Raw genomic sequence first — 20574 nt, forward strand, 5'->3', positions numbered from 1 at the left:
GGCACCAGGGCAGTGGCACTGGAGCAGTGGCACAGGGCAGTGGCACCGGAGCAGTGGCACAGGGCAGTGGCACCAGGGCAGTGGCACCGGAGCAGTGGCACCAGGGCAGTGGCACCAGGGCAGTGGCACAGGGCAGTGGCACCAGAGCAGTGCCACCGGGGCAGGGCCACCCCAGGCACACCGCGGGGCCAGGGCAGGGCTGGGGCACACGCAGGGGCGGCTGGCACCGAGCTGGGGCAGAGCAGGCCGATGGGGCCCCGGAGCAGGCCCGGGCTGTGCTGGGCCCTGTGGGCACGGGCTGGTTTGGGTGTGTGTGTGTGGGGATAGGTGCTGGAGGCCGCGCTCGCTTGGTGCAGGACAGGAACACCCATGTTCCCCGGGGAGCTGCACTCGTGAGCCGTATGGTTTCCATCAGAGCGTTCCTCTCTCTGTTTCTGATTTAAAGTGTAGCTTTGACTCACCCTGATCAATATTTTGCATGCCATGCGTGAAGAACCAGATGTTGGAAGTTTCCTATTGTGGAGAGGGAGGGGGGAACACCCCCTCAGACTCACAGAAATCGATGTTTTCTGACTGAAGTTGGTTGGTTTTCCTTGGAACAATATATTCTTTTGATTTTCAAGTTGATTTGTCTTCTAACAAGGTTCTGGTTTAGTATTTTGAATTTGTTTCCTGTGATACGGATAAATTCTCACAAGGGGGAAGTTTAACAGTGTGATGGGCAATAACTACACGTACTTGGACAACATTTCATCGCCTCCAGCAGCTCACGGCTCGGACTGGCTCGGCCCTCATGTCTGCTTTCTCTGGACTGCTCCTTTCCTCCACTGGAGGGTGGGTTGAATCAGGTGCATGGGCTTGGTGGCACCCTCAGCCTGTGACTCCTCCTGCACCATGGGCACGTGAGGCTGACCCCAGCACAAGAGATGCTTGAGAGGAAGCAAGAGAGGAGCATGGAATAAGACACACTTATTAAACTGTTTAAAACAAATGTTTTCCTAAAACCCCCTTTTAAATGAGAGCAGTGCAGACTGTGCCTCTGGTTCCACAGAGACCATGTCCTTAATATTTCCTTGAACCCGTGACCGGATTTTTCTCTAATTGCTCACTGGGGGTTTTCTCTGGCTCGGCGCAGAAGCTGCTGCTGAGCCCGTGGGCACTTCCCAAGCTCGGCACGGGGTGTGTGGGATGGGAGGATGGGGCTGGTGTGGCTCCTGAGGACGGGGCTGGTGTGGCTCCTGAGGATGGGGCTGGTGTGGCTCCTGAGGATGGGGCTGGTGTGGCTCCTGAGGACGGGGCTGGTGTGGCTCCTGAGGTGTGGCTCCTGAGGATGGGGCTGGTGTGGCTCCTGAGGACGGGGCTGGTGTGGCTCCTGAGGTGTGGCTCCTGAGGACGGGGCTGGTGTGGCTCCTGAGGACAGGGCTGGTGTGGCTCCTGAGGATGGGGCTGGTGTGGCTCCTGAGGACGGGGCTGGTGTGGCTCCTGAGGACGGGGCTGGTGTGGCTCCTGAGGACGGGGCTGGTGTGGCTCCTGAGGACGGGGCTGGTGTGGCTCCTGAGGATGGGGCTGGTGTGGCTCCTGAGGTGTGGCTCCTGAGGATGGGGCTGGTGTGGCTCCTGAGGTGTGGCTCCTGAGGACGGGGCTGGTGTGGCTCCTGAGGACAGGGCTGGTGTGGCTCCTGAGGACAGGGCTGGTGTGGCTCCTGAGGATGGGGCTGGTGTGGCTCCTGAGGACGGGGCTGGTGTGGCTCCTGAGGTGTGGCTCCTGAGGATGGGGCTGGTGTGGCTCCTGAGGACAGGGCTGGTGTGGCTCCTGAGGATGGGGCTGGTGTGGCTCCTGAGGACGAGGACGGGGCTGGTGTGGCTCCTGAGGACAGGGCTGGTGTGGCTCCTGAGGACGGGGCTGGTGTGGCTCCTGGAGCCAGAGCCCGGCCAGCAGCAGGACAGGACCAGGAGGTGGTGGCAGGGGTAGTCTGTAGGCTCAGGCAGAGGCAGGCTGGCAGCAGGGTGGAACCAGGGAGGCTGTGGTGGGCTCAGGCACAGCCAGGCTGGCGAGGCTGGGCTGCCTGGGATGGGCACGCCGCTCTCGTGGAGGGCTCGCTGACCTTTCGTGCCTTAAGCCATTCGTCTTTTTCTGGCTCAGGAAGAGGGTAACGCATGCAAACAATAGAAATGAGATGAGGAAGAAGTTCTTATAAGGGAAAACAGCAAAAAATCTTTTGAGGGCACCAGTGGGATTAGTGCCCTCGTGGATTCTTCAAATATTACAGTGAATTTAATTAAATACATCGTGATCCCAAAAGAGGCTCGTCTAATTAGCCAGATCTAGAATACATTTATTCTCTTTCCTTGCTCTTCCAATGAGAAGCCTCAGCATCAGCTCATATCCTATTTTTAATCATTCCTAGACTCAGAGGGCTCTCCTTCCTCCGTGTGAGCAAGGCACACAGCGCTGGGTAATATGTGTCTTTAATCTTATCTCAGCTGTAACTGAGATAATAAGAATCAGAATTTTTTACCAGAAGGTCCTGGCTGCACGTAGGCAATATTTTTGATTGACAAACCTCAAGATCATGTCTAAATCGCTGTACTTGTGCCTCGGGCCAAGTGTGTGCTGAGGAAAGAGCTCCATGAGATGACACAAAGACTCAGGGAGGTCTCGGGGTTGGATGGCAGGAGCTGGCAGGCAGTATTGCACAGCTGAACTGTTAGGTGTGGGGTGGAAACACCAAAGGCCTTCATTGAGGATTCCATGTTGTTTCACCTTGGTTTTCATTTTTTCTAGATAGTGACATGCCCTTACTGTGGAATTGGGAAAGTTCCTGTGACCTCCTGCTGCCCAGGGGGAAGGGACACAGCTGTGCTGCGGCAGCCAGTGTGGCTGTGCAGGGCGAATTCTACTCTTTGCCTCTAAGAAAGAATTTCCCCGTCTGTGGGATCCATGACAGGAAATGGCTGCTTGTTTCCCAGAGGCATGGCCCTCTGTACCAGGGGATTGATAGGTGTTGCCAGATAATTGTGGTATGAGAATCCAGCGTGAGCTGTGCTGGCTGTGACCGCACAGCTCGGGAGGGGACAGGGTTTTTCCAGGTGGTACCTGGCTGCAGGCCCACCATTGGCTTTTCAGCCAAGGTCTCTGTCACAGCCATCTTGCAGGCCAGGCTGCTGCTTCCTTCCTGATCCAAGGGAGTAAAACCTGGCTGCCAGAGAGCAGAGAGTTGGATGATGGACAGGATGGCTCTGCACTCTGCTTCCATACACTGTGTCCAGACCTCTTTATCTAGTGGGTTTGTTGTGATCTAGGGTTGCTTTGGTTTTACTCTTCCTAGTGTTCCATGAGAATTTACCAAATTTAATGTTGAATTTGTTATGCAGTTGGACCCCCTCCCAGGACAAGCTTTGAGTGTGAAGGAATGAGCCCTCAGTGGGTTGTGAGCAGGTGTTACTGCTGGGTCTGGTGCTTTCCCTCACTGAGGGAGATGGTGTTGGCTGTGTCCATCTGTGCTTTGAGCCCATTTCAGTGCATTTTGGTTTTCATGCTCTTCAGCAGGAGACGGTGTAATACCTTGGGAACAAACAGGCATTGTCTCATCGGATCTGTGTCAAAACGTGGTTCCTTAACTAATTCCCAGGTGGCTTTTAGCGATTTACAGTGGACTAACCCAGGAGGCTGGGGGTGATGAAGGTCACTGACATCCCTCTGCTCTGCTCTCCACAGCATCTGCAGCACCATGAGAGCGGGGTGGAAGGGGAAAGCTGCTACTACCACTGTGTGCTCTGTAACTACTCCACCAAGGCCAAGCTGAACCTGATCCAGCACGTGCGCTCCATGAAACACCAGCGCAGCGAAAGCCTGCGGAAGCTGCAGCGCCTCCAGAAAGGCCTTCCTGAGGAAGAGGAGGACCTCGGGCAGATCTTCACCATCCGCAAGTGTCCGGCTGCCGAGGCTGGTGAGTGCTGCTGCCGCTCCTGGGCGCGAGCGGGGCCGGGGCTGCGGGGTGGGCGAGGGGCTCCGACCCACTGGGCTGGTTGGTGACAACCTGGGCGAAGCTCCTGTCTCTGTTCCCTGCTGTGGGCTGGCACAGTTTATCAGTAATTATCAGTAATTATCATAATAATCATTATCAGTTATACATGTCAGGAACCCCACCTGCCTGAGATGGGGTTTGGGAGGTTGAAGTGTGTGTGTTGGTTCAGGTCGGTGTCTTAAACCCTGGAATATTGTATGAGTATCTAAAGATTCTGTCATACCTGTGCAACTCAACAAACAGTGCACCAGTAGATGTTTTGCAATGAGTCAAGTGATGCCCTGAGCACCACATAAGCTGTGCCAGCTTGGCACTGATTTCTGGTACTGCAGCCACTCTGGACTGGGAGGAGGAGCTGGGCAAAAGGGGTGGGCAGGACATGTGAGTTTGCCACGTCTGTTTTCCATGTCTCCTCTAAAGTGAAGGGCTTGTACGAAACATTTGCTCACACAGATCATAGGGCAGGGATTGCAGCTGTGAATCCAGCAAGAGTTGGTGTGCCTAAAAGGAGCAGCTAGGCTGGGTGGAGTAGGGATGGTACTTTGTTTAGTCATGTAACGGATTGAGACGTTTTTAATGTTCTGAAAAACCCAGGTCTCGTGAAGCCCTCTTGGGAGGGAGGAGGAGAATCATCCTGGGTCAGCTGGTTTGTGGGCTGTCGAGGCACAACGGTGCTGGAGCTGGGGTGTGCCAGCAAAAACCTTCACAATCCTCATAGCTTCAAGCAGGACTTTTCTCTATGACTGCTGTGAAAATGGGTAAATCCTACAAATAGCCACTCTGGGGAACTGGCATTCTGCAGTGAATGTTCATGGAGACAAGGAAGGTGATCTTGGCTGAAAGGCTTGAGAAGGGACAGCAGCAGCAGCTGAGGGAGAACATGTGGGTTTTTGGAAATGTCCCTTGAATTCATGTCTGGATCTCATTGCTGTTATGCCTGTGAGTAATGAGGATCTGAAATAAACCCAAAACACCCCAAGAGTGTGATGGGAGATTTTTCATTAGGAGTTAAATTCAGTCTTGTGGAAAAGGGTGGCCAGTCTGTGACCCTGGTGGCCCAGCAGAGTGCGAGCATGGAGCACGCTCCCCAAAGGTCACAGTGACAGCAGGAGCGTGGCGCTGCCACACCAGCCCGGGGGCACACGGGCACAGCAGCCTTGTGCCCAGGAAAACATCCCCAGTTCCAAAGGGCTCTTTGGGCAGGGCTCTGGGTTCTGAGCTGCTTAAGTGCAGAATGAGCAGAGAGGGGAAACCATCCGTGCCCTTTGTGATAGACAGAACAACCTTGAAAACCTTGTCTCCTCTAGAAATTTCTGTTTGCCTTGTCTTTTACTGTACAAACCTTATCTTTCCCGTCCGGCCGCCCAGATTAGGACATGGCAGGTACTGGGAGGGCAGGAGCTGACTGGCTGGGAGGGAAAACAATTTGGTGACCATTTTAAAAAACGTATTATTTTTGAAGTAAAAGTCCGGACAAGTCACTGAAAGGAAAGCTTGATTTACAAATATTTTGATTTCCTTTAAGCTTGCTGGTTCTTCAACAAACACTGACAGCAAACAAGACACAATTTCTTGATCACACTGCATTTCAAAGGTTATGAATACAAGCAAGAATAAGGCTGCAGAAGGCAAAGGGGGTATCTTGGGTCGGTTTTGCAAGTCACTTTAAGCTGAGATACTTATTTCAAACACTCCTGGGGCCATGGTTCAGCTGGTCGAAGTGGGGCACCTCAGTGGTGTGCTGGGCCAGGCATCCCTGCAGGGATGGGAGTCAGGTGTGGATGAGAAGCTGCTGTAACCCCGAGGGGGAGAAGGGGTGCTCCCATCTCCCACTCGTTCTGATCCCCTCCATCCCCCAGGTGAGGGGATGCTCGGCTGGGGGGCACAGGGACAGTGTGACTCTGTGCCCTTTGTCTCCCCCTGCTCTCCAGCAGCGTCTCTCCTGTGTCCCCATCAAGGAGTTTTTTGTTGTTTCCTGACCACTGGCTGGACTTTTTGTTGTTGCTGTGCTGCAGTCCAAGTGCAGTGGTGTGTTCTGTCCCATGGCCTCGTGTGCTGCAGGGGAGTCGCCCCATTCCCCTCCTGCTCCGTCCCATTGCTGTGCTGGGCGCCGCTGCTGGGGCTGAACGCTGCGGGTGCCTGCTCGGGGTGTGCCTGCTCTGGGTGTGCCTGCACTGTGTGTGCCTGCAATGTGTGTGCTCTGGGTGTACCTGCAATGTGTGCACTACTCTGTGTGTGCCTGCAATGTGTGTGCTCTGGGTGTGCCTGCTCTGGGTGTGCCTGCACTGTGTGCACTACTCTGTGTGTGCCTGCAATGGGTGTGCTCTGGGTGTGCCTGCTCTGGGTGTACCTGCTCTGTGTGTGCCTGCAATGTGTGTGCTCTGGGTGTACCTGCTCTGTGTGCACTACTCTGTGTGTGCCTGCAATGGGTGTGCTCTGGGTGTGCCTGCTCTGGGTGTGCCTGCACTGTGTGCACTACTCTGTGTGTGCCTGCAATGTGTGTGCTCTGGGTGTACCTGCTCTGGGTGTGCCTGCAATGTGTGTGCTCTGGGTGTACCTGCTCTGGGTGTGCCTGCAATGTGTGTGCTCTGTGTGTGCCTGCTCTGGGTGTGCCTGCTCTGGGTGTGCCTGCTCTGTGTGTACTACTCTGTGTGTGCCTGCAATGTGTGTGCTCTGGGTGTACCTGCTCTGGGTGTGCCTGCACTGTGCACTACTCTGTGTGTGCCTGCTCTGTGTGTGCCTGCAATGTGTGTACTCTGGGTGTACCTGCTCTGGGTGTGCCTGCACTGTGCACTACTCTGTGTGTGCCTGCTCTGTGTGCACTACTCTGGGTGTGCCTGCTCTGTGTGCACTACTCTGTGTGTGCCTGCAATGTGTGTGCTCTGGGTGTACCTACTCTGGGTGTACCTGCAATGTGTGCACTACTCTGTGTGTGCCTGCTCTGGGTGTACTACTCTGGGTCTACCTGCTCTGGGTGTACCTGCTCTGTGTGTACTACTCTGTGTGCACTACTCTGTGTCTGCCTGCAATGTGTGCGCTGCTCTGTGTGTACCTACTCTGTGTGTACCTGCTCTGCGTGCACCTATTCTGTGTGTACCTACTCTGTGTGTACCTGCTCTGCGTGCACCTATTCTGTGTGTACCTACTCTGTGTGTACCTGCTCTGCGTGTACCTGCTCGCTGCTGCCTGCAGCATGTAGGAGAGAGCAGTGCTGTCTGGAGATAGTGAGTAGATATTTGCTTGTGTAGATGCATCTCAATCTGTTGGAAGAGCTCTGATCACACCTTAATTAGTCCTCTAACAATCTGCAAAGGTCAGTGCCAATTGCCTGTTCATTTACATTTGTAATTGTGATGGTTCTTGATTGCACATTAGTTGCAACTCACTCCCTCCCACCCTGCAGAAGCGCAGGCAGCCTGAGCAGCCGCTCCAGGGACACGGGGACCTTTGTCCCTGCCTGTGCCACCCCTCGGCCCTCTCCAAAAACTGGGTGTCTTTTGGGGAAGAGTATTAGCATCTGCCCTCCGCTTCCAGTAAAGGGATGATGAAGTTGTTGGCAGGGAAATTATACAGACATCAGGCAGGAAACCCAGTCCTCCCTGAACTGGATAATTAAAGACAATTAAACTTTTCTTTATGCTTTGAGAAGTGTGCTCATTACACAGGAGATGGGGGAGCGGCTGGAAGTTCAGCTGGTTTGTTGATCAGAGAGAGCACAGCTTCAGGGAAGGGGGTATTGTCCTCTCAGGGTATTTTTGAACATCTCTTGCTGTGGTATTTGAGCTGCTGCCACTGCAGATGTCAGCCCCTTGCTGCAGCAGCATCTGTGTAATGTTACCCATAAGCTAATTGATTTTTAATGATGGGGGTTTAGAGAAGAAAAAAGTAAAGAAAGAGTGGCCATAATAAAAACCAAAATGTTCTCAAGATGTTGGATGAATGCACTTACAGCTCATTAGATAATGACAGAAACAAATGTGAAACAACCTGCATCGGATTTCCATTCTGACTTAGGAAGTGTTTCTTTCATCCCAGAAGGCATCGAGCAGCACACGCTCTGCCCAGCTCGGGCAGCGTGCGCAGGGCTGGTGGTCAGCGCGGGATTCCTGCTCTGTGTCCAGCCCATGTGCCCCTTCTGTCCCCATGGTATTTCTCTCCATGTGCCACCCACACAGAGGGGCTGCTGGGCCCCCAGTGCTCAGCCTGTGTCCCCCTGGGCAAGAGCTGGTTGCACTTGATGTGTTTGCTCCCTTACCTGTTTCTCCTGGCCGCTCCCGTTTCCCATCTCTGCTCTCCCTTTCCGTGGTGTGTTCTGCGGGAGGAGCAGAAGGGCTTTGCCACCAGGGTGTGGGACAGACATCCTTTAGGTGCCGTCAGCTGGACACGCTCCTTGCCTGCGCCAGCCTCTCCCCTTGCCACAGAGGGCAGTGCCTGTGGTGCCACAGTCACAGCAGCCCTCATTGCTGCCAGTTCCGTGGCCATCATCTCCTTGCAGCAGGGGCTCATTCTTGCTGGGGCCCTGCAGGAGGAGCAGGGCAGGTGCTCTGGCAGCCCTTGCTGACACCAAGAGCTGTGAAGAGCCCCTTTGTCCCGGTAGGACGGGGGGCAGGGGAGCCACCTCTGCCCCTCTGCCAGCCCCCAGCACGGCAGGGCCACACTCCCTGCTCCAAACGGGGGGTTACAGGTATTTTGGGGAGTACCTTTACTGCAAGGCTCTGCTCTGAGAACCCCCAGAAAGCTGCTGGCTCCTTGGAAGGGGGGCATGCCTCAGAGCCCCTGCTTTCCCCCTCCCTCTGCCCCACAGGCAGAGCTGCACTGTTTGTCCACCTCTCCCTGGTGTGTCAGTGTTTGACCTTTCCAGGGCTGGGAGCTGCAGACTGAAATCGGGATGTGAATCTTTAATGAAACCAAGTATGTAAACAGAGCTACAGTATAGCCAAAGCAGTATTCAGATGAGAAAACCCCACGTGGTTTAAAAACGGTGGTTCCCAACCTCAGCATCACACCTCAGCCTGACTCTGCCTGTGTCACCTGCAGACAGCAGGGTGCTCATTTGGTTGCTGCACCTCTGTGCACTGAGTCATGCGATTCCTTCTTCATCATCAAGCATGGAGTAATTATTCATGGGGTTTGTTACAGCAGAGGTGTGAGATGTGCTGGGGTGGATTTTTCATGATAGCAGATGCTCTACTTCCAGTAGAACTTGTGAAGTGAAAGTTGGTAGTGATAAATTACATTTCTCCCTGCTTAAAATAAATGTAGTGGGATCTGATGTCCTCCACTTGGTCTCCATTAGAGACAGTGTGGTCATTCTTAATGACGCCTGTCAGTCTCCAACTTCTGATGGAGGTAATAGAGGGTTTCGGAAAGAAATCACCGGTTTGCTTTGTAATCTCTCTCCAGTTTTTCATGGGATTTGATTTCACAGAGCAATTAAAAACTTACCAAGCAGGTGACCTGTATGGTGCCTGCAGGAGAAGAGCACACAGAGCCCATGCTGCAGCATCTGCCAGTCAAAAGCACTCTGCAGCTCTGGCTCTGCTGCTGATGCCACAGTTACATGGCTGAAATGTGTGGCCCTTGCAGAGGGCTGGGGAAGTAATTTCCAGGCTTGTCCTTGATTGGCACATTTAATAATCTGCCAACCCAGGTTACAGCCTGATCTCTGTGTGCAAACACCAAGTGCTGCCCAGCTTCATCTGTATCTCTTGGGCTTTTTACCTCTCTGCAAAACTTGGTACTGCCTTTTCCCAGTATGTGCTCTGTAAGCCCCGAGGGCAGGGATCTGTAGCCCCTGCTCAGCTTTGTTTCCCTAGTGCTGTGTGTAAACCCAGCCAAGCCTGGTGTGTGCAGGGTCAGAGCTGGGCGAGTGGTTCTGGGGGTGCCGGAGCCCTTGGGGTGCCCCAGCTGGGGCTGGGCAGCAGCTTGTCCCGGGGGAAATCCCTTCCTGTCATCCCCTGAGGCTCAGGGAGCCAGACGAGGGGCTGTCCTGCTTGGGGACGATGTTCACCCGTGGTGCAGTAGCACCTGTGGCCCAGCAGCAGAGGCAAACAGCCCTGGGCCACGTGTGTATTGGGCTGATTGAACTTGCAGTTCCCTTTCCTGCAGCAGTTCTGATCTCCCTGCCAACCCCACCAGCTACCCCCACATGCAGGATTATCTCTTGTTTTCCAAGATCTTGTGTCACTCACACGTGTTCATTTAGAGGACAGTTTGTTGCCTTCCCCTTTGTTGTTCTGCTGAACCTTGGAATTTTTTTCATTTTTTAGTGGATTGAATGGCTTCAGGACCTTTTACCTTTCCAGCAAGTTCCTAACAGAGTTGCAGTATTTCTGGTGTGGCCTCTCCACTGAGGGCCATCCCAAGTCTGAGCAGATGACAGAGTCTCTCCTCCATGGTCAGGCAGAGACACAGGGGAAGCTTTTGGTTCTGCTTTAGTTTCAGTTTGCTTTAATGGTCATTGAAATCCAGCAGAAGTGTTTCCAGCAGCCATGGATCATGTTGGCTCCTTCAGAAGGCCTGAGGACATGAGGAGAGTCCAGCAGTTTGAGAAACTTTTAGGGGTCTTTCCTGGTATTGTCCTGTAACATAATTTCTATCTGTTCCCTCCTTGCATCCTTTCTCCCGCCTCCATTTTGGAGAGCCCCATTCCCATCCCAGCAGCATCGCCCTGTCCTTTTCCATTTGGGACACCATGGGGCTGTTGAGGTCTGGGTCCAGAGAATGCAGGGATAAAGTTGGTTCTCTTTAATATCTGGCAGAAGGAGATTTCCTTTGGTTTTTGGTTTTTTTGGGTTTTTTTTTTTTTGTTTTTTTGGTTTTTTTGCTTTTTTTGGGGTTGGTTTTGAGTTTAAAGTCAAGAGCATTTGTGCCTTAGCTCTGCTTTGACCAACCAGCAGCAGAGATAATCTCAAAAGGATATGAAAGGTTTAATCATTTTAATTTTGTTTTTATTAAAGTTGGTTGTGCCTTTTTTCCTGTGCCCCTGGTAGAGGGGGGCTGTAACAGAAGCCTGCCCAAAGGCTGCAGCATCTGGTGAATGACAGGGCAGCAGCACCCAGCCGTGGCAGGAATCTCACTAACTCCATCCTGCTCCACCTCCACTTGTCCTGGGGAGCTCATGGCTTTCATTAAGCAGAAAGAGAGGAAGCTCTGACAGCTGACTTGTTCTAGGATGTTTTTCTTGTTCGACTGCATCTTAAAGCCCTTTCCACTTAGGAAAAGTAAAGGAGGAAGTATCACCAGATGCTGCAGTACAACACTGTGAGGCTCCCGGTCCCTCTTCTCCTCTGCTTTTTTCTCTGTGTTCAAGCAAACTCCAGAGCCAGACTGAAGCCCAGCTCTCAAGAGCCCAGAGTCTCCCTGAGCTCTGTTTCCCTTGGGACTCAAGAGTGGCATCCGAGTCTCTTGGAACTCTGTCCCTGGAGCTCTGCCTTCGATGCCCAGGGCGTGGTGCCCGCTGCACCTTCTGCTTCTCTTCCCTGTTGCTCTTTTCCCCTTTCTCCTGCACAATTTAGAATAGGGAACTATTCTCCTGAGGACCTGGAGGTGGTTGTTGCAGTGGTGCAGGTTAAAGGCTGAGGTCTCTCCCTGTGAGGGGTGAATCAGTAAAGCTTTGGAGACCTTGCAGGTACTGCAGCGTGGTCCCCAGGTGTGCAGGAGCAGGTGAGATGTCCATGTGAGTGACATGGGGTTCACACTGACAGCAGACTGGCCTCTTGGTGAAGGTCCCATCAGTGTGGCTGTGCTGCTTCTGTCCCAGACTCGCCCCTGCTCAGGTGCTGTGTCTGACCCAAACCCCTGCTTTGATCTGCTGGTGGTGCCATGAAGAAAAAGAAACCCTCCAAAACCTTACCCACATTCTCCAGCAACTGTTCCTCCGCTTCTAGCACTGATTTATGATGTTTGTCCCACAGACTCTGTTGCAGCAGCTCCTATCTAGCACCTTCCCACAGATCTCACTCTTGTAGCCATTGCTGTGCTTCTGTTTTCTCCCTGGCTGTGGTACTGGGCTTCAGATTAAATATCTCTGGAGCAAACATGCCTCCTCCTTGTTCCCAGGTTAATGAGTTGATAGAGTTGCCTGGCTGCTGTGCTGTTCTTGGTGTATTAGTTTGGAGTCTCTTCTTTTGTCCCACTGTTGACCTGCACTGGGAGGGGCTGGAGGTTCAGCACAGAGTTCTGATGGTCCCTGAGCACCTTGTTCCCTGCTGGATGCCCAGTGCCACCCTGGCTGGGGACAGGGGCAGAAAGGAAGGGTCACTTATGTTCAGCTGGGCACAGGCTTTGTGTTCGGAGGCAGCAAGGGTGTTTGACCTGGTTTGTGAGTAAGCAGTGGAGCAGGGGAGACCTGGAGCAGCACGCTGGTGTGCCTGTTTGGAAGGTGGGTTGGAAGCCTGCTGCCACCAAACATGCCCATTTGGAGTTAGAGGCTTCACTGGCCTGTGTGAATGATCCATTTGTTTATCCAAGCTGATACAAGCCCACAGGGTCATGCTCAGCACTGTAAGAGAATGTCCTTGCCCCTGTCCCTCTTCAGGGAATATCCTTGCAGGGCATCAGCTCCTTTCCTGGTTGTTCTGCCTTGTCCCTGCCCTGGTTCTCTCAGAGTTCATTCTGCTGCAGGAGCACGTGTCTGATGGTCTTTAACTGGCAGCACTGAAGGAGGAGCCCCCTGCTACCCAAACCTCACCATGCAAACCCAACACACTGCCCAAAGTGAGACAGTTGAGACCTCTGTTCAGAGGAGACGTTGTGAGAATAGGGAGTGCTCTCCTCCACCTCTCATCTGTAGGTTGTGGATTTAATTGCAAGAGATATACAGCTTGGGTTCTGAATTGGATTCCTTTTTTTTCTGTACGAGCCATAGGCAAAATGAGATTCCATACCTTATCAGTGGGGTGATTTGTGAAACAAGGTTTGGCAGCAGCTGGCTCAGGCTGGCAGTGACCCCTGGCCCACTCCAGCATGGCCACTGCTGTGGTGTGCACCTTGGAGCACTCTGCTGTGTCCCTGCTCTGGTCTCTGTCTGCCTGTGCTTCTGAAATGCACCTGCTCCTGTCCCTCCTGCAAGGCCTATTGATCCCCTGGTGATGGCATTAATGTCCTCAGAACTGCCTGGGAGGGAGCTACCACATGCATTTATTTTTCCACTAAAACTCTAAGATTGGCTAATAACGTGTCTGTCAGCACCAGTCTCCTGCCTGCTCTGACTGCTTCAGAGGGAAATCTGGGGGCCCATAAACAAATAATAACCTATCCAAATCGAGGTCTCATCCTTGTTCCTACTAAAATTCAGTTCATGCCCTTAAGCAAGAGGGTTTTTCTCTTGTCCCAATACTCAGTTTGCTTTTCTGAGTTGCACATCTCAATGCCTTTGCCATGTATTTTGTTTTGACCTCAATGATTTCTTGAGGCCGCAAGTTCCAAAGGTTAATTGGGAGCTGTATGAGAAATTATTATCCGTATTTGCTTCCAATTTGCATTTTTTTCCCTTTTCCGTGTCAGTCCTTCCAAGAGTGGTGAGTGAGAGAAGCAGTGTTGGTCTGACTCTGTTGAACCTTCACTTGGATGCTCCTGTGAAGGCCACCTTCAGCTCAAAGAGCCTGAGCCCCCTCCTTCTCTGTACTTCCTCCTACCCCTTTTCAGGCTTTTCAGTCTTGTGTGGTCACTTCATTAAATACATAGCAGTGGTTTGGGTTTTTGGTTCTGTCCTACACAGGTGCCCTTGTCCCCTGTCAGTGTGTCAGGTGCAGGTCTCTGCTGGTCTGCAGGGATGTGCTGCCCTCTCCACACGGTGCACCCCAGACATCCCCACTCAGTGCCCAGCCTGGGGCCCCAAACCCCTAAATCTCAGTGTGGCTCTGGGATGGTGTGTGTGGGGCCCTGCACGCCCCCATCACGCCCCAGGGTTAGGGTTTAGGGTTTAGGGTTAGGGCACCAGGGCACAGCCCGATGTGGCTGCCCATGTGCAGGCACTGCTGCACCTTCTCTGGTTACCAATTAAGCTGAAGCATTCTGGCCTTTTCCATCCCCTTTTCATGGTGATGAAGGTTGAATTAGGGCTGAGTGTTTGGGATTGTTCCTTGGCCTCCACTGCTACTTTGCTGCCTCCTTTGTGGCCAAACAATGGGATTAATTTGGCCTTTGCCAGCCCTGCTCAGCACCGGCCGTTCCACTCCACTTGCGCAGCCACCTCTCCCTTCCACAGCACCTACTGCTGGCTCCTGTTCTGTGTGTGTGGCGTGGAGGGGCCCTCGTGCTGGGTTTGTGTTGGCCTGGCAGGGTCAGGGCCTGCTGGTCTCCTCCTGCTCCAAGGGACCTGTCAGGAGGTGCCGTGCAGGGCAGCAGCCCCTTCCCTTCCTGCAGCAGCTCCATCCCATCCTGCTGCAGCTCCTGCCTGCAGCAGCCCCTTCTCTGCCTGCAGCAGCCCCTTCCCATCCTGCAGCAGCCCCTTCCCATCCTGCAGCAGCCCCTTCCCATCCTGCTGCAGCCCCTTCCCTTCCTGCAGCAGCTCCATCCCTTCCTGCAGCAGCTCCATCCCATCCTGCTGCAGCTCCTGCCTGCAGCAGCTCCATCCCTTCCTGCTGCAGCCCCTTCCCTTCCTGCAGCAGCTCCTTCCCATCCTGCTGCAGCCCCTTCCCTTCCTGCAGCAGCTCCATCCCTTCCTGCAGCAGCCCCTTCCCTTCCTGCAGCAGCTCCATCCCATCCTGCTGCAGCTCCTGCCTGCAGCAGCCCCTTCCCATCCTGCAGCAGCCCCTTCCCATCCTGCAGCAGCCCCTTCCCTTCCTGCAGCAGCTCCATCCCATCCTGCTGCAGCTCCTGCCTGCAGCAGCCCCTTCCCATCCTGCAGCAGCCCCTTCCCTTCCTGCAGCAGCTCCATCCCATCCTGCAGCAGCTCCATCCCTTCCTGCAGCAGCTCCATCCCTTCCTGCAGCAGCTCCATCCCTTCCTGCAGCAGCCCCTTCCCTTCCTGCAGCAGCCCCTTCCCTTCCTGCAGCAGCTCCATCCCATCCTGCTGCAGCTCCTGCCTGCAGCAGCCCCTTCTCTGCCTGCAGCAGCCCCTTCCCTTCCTGCAGCAGCCCCTTCCCATCCTGCAGCAGCTCCATCCCATCCTGCAGCAGCCCCATCCTGCAGCAGCTCCATCCCTTCCTGCAGCAGCTCCATCCCTTCCTGCAGCAGCCCCTTCCCATCCTGCAGCAGCCCCTTCCCTGCCTGCAGCAGCCCTTCCTGCAGCACCACCTGGCAAGGACGAGCCCTGTCACAGGCAGCTCACGGGCACCTGCCTGCCAGGGGCAATCATGCAGGCATAAATTCGGAAAGTTGCTAAGCTATGAGCAGCCTTATGAGCATTAAAAGTGTCCTCTTTGCCAGAAAGGTCATTCATAACTTGGCTGCGCCGCTGATGTACAGTCAGTGATATTGATTGATTAATGTATAAAAAGCACCAAATCCATTTGCTTCTGTGAAAGAGAATAAAGTGCAGTCGACTCTCTCTTTATTTTCACCTCATCCTTTTGTTTGAAGGACGTTTTTTTTTCTCTTTTTGTTTTGCCAGCTAGGTTTAAGGGGGTTACAAAAAGCCAGTTTCTGCCAAGTAATGCGTTCACAAAGGGAACATTGATTCACATCAGTGTCGCTTGAATTACCCTTAAAGGTTTGCCAAGGAGTTGTTCTTATATTAACCTTCTGTTCATCAAAGACGAAATAAATAAATAAGTCATAAAATCAGCTTCACTGCCCCTGCTGGAGTTGGATGCAAAACAGGAATTTCTCATGTTTGGAATTTGTGCTCCAGGTGCTGCACCTTGGCCCCTCTCCCCAGGCTCTTGGCCTTTTCCCTCCTGCAAAGCTGTTCCCCCAAGGCCCCAGTCTGAGCTGGGACGAGTGTTGATGGTTTTAGGGAGGGGGGCTCCTGCAGGGGAGTATTTTCAGAAGGATGTTGTAGAAAAAGTTCATTTAATCATTGCAAGCATAACTAGAATGATTTCTGCGCAGGACAGTGAGGCCCAAGGCATTCTGCACTGGCCAGGGTTGGCATTCTTCTTATTCACCCAAGGTCTTGTTTGTTTTTCTGGACTTACTGAGCCACTGGTAATTAATTCTGTGGCGTTGTCATTTTCCTCTAGTTAATTCTGAAGTGGGAAGTACCTTGGTGCCCATGGAACTTTGTGCAGCAACATCTCTCCTTCCCCTGTCTCTGGGTGCCCCGGCATTGTCCATGTCCGTCCCAAAGTGTCCTTGTCCCCTGTGTGGGCAGCGAGGGGCTGCAGGTGTCTTGTTCCTTGGGTGGGATGGCTGGCCCATGATCCCAGAGATGGCTGTCCTCTGCAGCAGGAGCTCTGTTGTTTTTCTTCAGTGCTGTTTAATCAAACCTCTGTATTTTCACTCGGCCCCTGTTCTGAAACTGTGCAGTGCTGTTCAGTCACATTTCTTCTCTAGAGCAGGAGTTTCTTTGGTTTCTGCATGTCAGGCAGCTGTGCCCATCACACTTAGCCAGCAAGCACAGAGCTTGGAAATCAACTCCCCTTGGAAACATCTCTGCACAAGGTGTGCCCACCTGCCTGTCCTAACCCACCATCCCCAGATCAAGAGCCCGTGGCAGCCCATGGCATTTCAGATAATCTGAGCCATCCCACCACAAGGGCTGCCCTCACTCTTGGTTTCCAGCCTGGCTGCATCTGGTGGGCTCCTCGGCTCCCAAAGCGCTGGCTGGAGCCACAGAGGAGCTCAGCTCCTGAGTCCTGCTGAGACCCGTGGGAGCCCTGTGCTGGCTGTGGCACGGGCAGCCTGAAGTGCCCGTGGTCACGTGCACCAGTGCTGTTCTGTGGTGCTCTGCACTAGTGCATGAGAGTACCTGAGGTCCCACCAACCTCCTCAATGCTGCCAACGTGGCACTTTAATTCCAGCATCTCCTACTGGTGAAGAATGCTGGTGATTACCCTGCCAGCTGTGAGGGTGCATGCTGGGGTGAACACCAAAAATGGCAGCGTGCAGGATCCCTGCAGGACGTTCCTCCCACATGTGTCTCTGTCTCCTTTGCCTGCGTGGTGCATGTGCTGTGCTGGCCCTGGACCTCGTGCTGCCCCATCCCCGGGGGGCAAGCCCCCAAACCTGGGCATGGCTGACAGCAGGGCATGGCGCCTCACACCCCAGGAAAAGCCTTGTCCCCCGTGGCTGCTGTCCAGTCTGAAAGGAGAATCATCCTATTTTTTAATCTTTTCCTGTGACTGTGGGAGCTCTGCAGCCGGCCGAGCCCCCTCCCCCTCTGGCGAGGCAGTGAGGGCTGGATCAGATGATACGGAGTGTGCATGCTGAGAATGAATCCATTTTGTCTCCTCCATCTCCCCAGAATAAATTAGAATTTGCCTGATTTAATAAAATGGCTTCATCTCTCTGCCATCTTTTCTATCTCCCATGTGCTTCATCCCCCCCTGCAGCAGAGCAGCTCAGGCCTGTGCCGGGTGCAGTTTGGGGCTGCTGTGTGGGATCAGTCATGTGCTCTGCCTGCCCCGGGTCTGCCCAGCACGGCGCAGGATTTGTGCCTCCCTTTCCGTATTGTCCAAGGCAGGGGCTGTAGCTGCTGTTGAGGTCAGTGTAATTTACTGTCCATCCGTTGTAAACCTGCCCTCGCCGGGCTGTGCCTGCCATGCAGTGTTTGGGGACAGGCAGGGGCTGGGCACGGGGACAGCCCGGGTCTGCCTCTGCTCTCGTGTGTGTGTGAGGGCGCATGGAGCTGCCGCAGACCCCGAGGAGGGGGCCAAATTTGGGTGGCTTCACTACAGCCAAACCTTTTTCCCTTGCCTGGATCTGGTGCTTTAATTCCTGTTTCCTAGGCTGATTTTTTCCTTTCTGTTCTGACACTAATTGCACCAGGCGCGTTGGGAGTGGCGGCTGCTGAGCAGTACCAGCTAAATGTTAAGAAAGGTTTTAAAAACAGACTGAACTCTTCCTTAATGAGGCTCAATCGTGCTCTCCTCCGGGTGGTTTTGTTTTGCTGATCTGTCAGTTTTTCAAGGATTTAATTGCACTTTTTTCATATTAGTCTTTGAAATGGGGCTAAGCAGCTTTCTCTAAAATGCAACACAAAAAGGAGAGATGCTTCCTTGTTTTCTTGCTTTGCTTTCATCACTCCAGGATCATCATCTGCCACTGGCACCAGGGACCCTGCAGTGATAAAGAATAAAACCTGTGAGAGCACAAGTGAAGGGCAGGCTGCTCTGCTGTGGTGGCCCCACAACTGGAAACCCTTGCCAGTGGTTCTGTTTGCTTTCCAGCTCCTCTGGCTGTCTCCAGTTGGGTCTCTACTCAGGCTAATCCTTGGAGACTTTCCTAATGTTGGGTTTGAAGGGAGAAGCAGGAGGCAAAGGCTGAACTGGCTTGTTCCAATGTAGCTCATTTCCAGCAGAAATGACACAAAAATGAGTCAGAACCGAGCAGTGCTACAAACTCTGGGAATGGTCATAGCCTCCTGGAGCAGTTGAGCTTGGCAGAGCCTCTGGAGGCCTCTGAGCCCAGGCCCTGCTCAGAGACAGGCGGGCCAGAGCTGTCTCTGCTGGGGCCTGAAGCATCTCCAAGGTGTGGAGACTCCCCCGGCCTCTCTGGGTCCCAGTGTCCATCTGCTCCAGCGCTGGGCGTGCAGGGCAGGGGATGGGAGGAGGCAGGTGTATCTGTGAGCTATTATCTTTATGGCGTAGGGAAAGCATGTTTGAAGCAATCAGCAAGGAATTGTTAATGGCTCCACTGGCTGTGCTCTGTGCTCTCCTCACGGGACAGGGCGCACACAGCCGGGCTGCGCAGGCGCCGCCCGCGCGCTGCTTTCACCGCGGCTTTGTTGTGCACAGATGCACAAAGCTGCTGCTGGGTTTCCTGAGGATGCTCGTGAGCAGCAGAGCACTGAGAGCTCCGAGCCACCTAGCAGTGACTCTCCCTTAGCCTGCAGTTTATTTTTGTGTCTCCTTGCAATTACATTTCTTATTTTTCCGCTTTTTCTTCCCTTCTTCTAGCTTTGTTTCTTTTCCTCCTTCTTCTTTTTTCATGTTTATCCCTTAAATATTTCAGTCTCTTATTTCTAATCTCAGCATAACAAAGCCTGTTTTCTTTTCTTGTTCCGATGTGTGCCTGCCTCCCTATGAGCTCCCAGCACACCTCTCATGAGGATGTAAAATCTAAGAACCAGATCTTTGAGATTTCAAAATAAAATAAAAGTAAACTCTGCTTTAAAAACACTTTAGCAGGAAAGCCAGGCTAATTGTAAATCAATGAGTCTTAAAATGCAGCATTGATCTCCAGTTAGAAGTTTGAAGGGGAAAGCAGTAATTACTGTACTGAAGGTAGATTTTTTTTTTCTCTTAGCAAGTTCTGGGCAGAAGGAAGGCTCATTAGGGCAGCACTTCAGAATCTGAGTAATTAGTTTAAAAAGTACTTTTGTGGTGTTATTCCCATGGCTTGAAATTATTGGAGTCTTCACAGATTCATAGTTCTGCTCTGATAAAGTTTGATTTATTATTGTGTTTGGTGGGGAAGATCTTTGCCACAGTGACCTGGGTGAAGATCCGGAGAGGGGATCAGGCCAGAAGGAATTGCTGTGGGTACGTGGGGCCTCTTGCCAGCAGGGGAACCTCAGCCCAGTAGGATGGGATTGGAGCTCTTTGTGCACAAACTCTGCCAATACCCCAAAAGAAAACAGAGCAGGCATCTGGGAATTAAAACAGGGGCTCTTACTCCTTGTGAGCCTCAGCGGCCGCCTGTCCAGTTCCTGCAAGCCCCTTCTTGCTCATGGGGGCAGTGGCTCCGATCTCTGAGTCCTTGTCATGCCACAAGCAGCTCTGTGCTCTCTGCCGCCCTGCTCAGGAAGGCAGCACTGGTCTGCCAAGGCTGCCAGGCTCACAGAAGTCCGTGGCATTTCTCCGTGGGTTTTCCAGTTGATTCCTCCCATGGGCAGTGTGATCCTGCTCTCCTTTTCCAGGCTGAGGCAGAGGAAGTGGCTGCAAGCACCGCCTGGGATGTGGGTGCAGCCTCATGTGACATGGTCTGTGTTTGCTCTGGGAGGTGGGATAGGGCAGAAGTATCCAGGCTTGTTGTTCCCTAACAAAATTATGCTAATTTGGGGAACTGACCCTGGAATTAGCATCAGTCCATGTGCAGGAAGGCTTTGCAGCATGGCTGGTGAGCCCATCTGTCCTTGGGGAGCAGGTTTGTGCTTCTGCCAATCTCCCCAGTGTGTTAAACTGGGATAGTTGCACAGTCTGACTTGTCAATCCCATACCTCTGGCTGTGGCTGTTCCTACTCGCCAGACTGGATAAATATTTTCACAGAAATGATTCAGTTTGCAGGGACTGTCATAGATCTGATTCTGCAGGGGAGGAAAGGGGAAGGTCTCTGGAGGCAGAAAACCCTTGTGTGGCAGAAAGCCTGCTGGGAAGTCAGCTCAAGAAGAATTAGAAACCCTTTAAATAAATGCTTACTTGACATGACTCTGTCTCCCCCAGTCTAACAAGCAGGGAAGCGAATGGCAGCCGCTGGCCAGAAATTGATTGCATTAATT

General features: G+C 53.1%; 1 protein-coding gene across 2 annotated transcripts in view; it reads left to right on the forward strand.

Annotated features, from left to right (window-relative positions):
- ZFHX3 (zinc finger homeobox 3) overlaps positions 1 to 20574 on the forward strand; it is a 129146-nt gene that overhangs the window by 65360 nt on the left and 43212 nt on the right. For both annotated transcript variants that reach the window (XM_066557662.1, XM_066557661.1), the window contains exon 4: positions 3718 to 3949. In XM_066557662.1, the coding sequence (XP_066413759.1) occupies positions 3718 to 3949 (232 nt within the window). The remainder of the gene's footprint in view (positions 1 to 3717; positions 3950 to 20574) is intronic.

This window comes from Molothrus aeneus, chromosome 11, assembly GCF_037042795.1.
Source record: "Molothrus aeneus isolate 106 chromosome 11, BPBGC_Maene_1.0, whole genome shotgun sequence".
NCBI lineage: Eukaryota > Metazoa > Chordata > Aves > Passeriformes > Icteridae > Molothrus > Molothrus aeneus.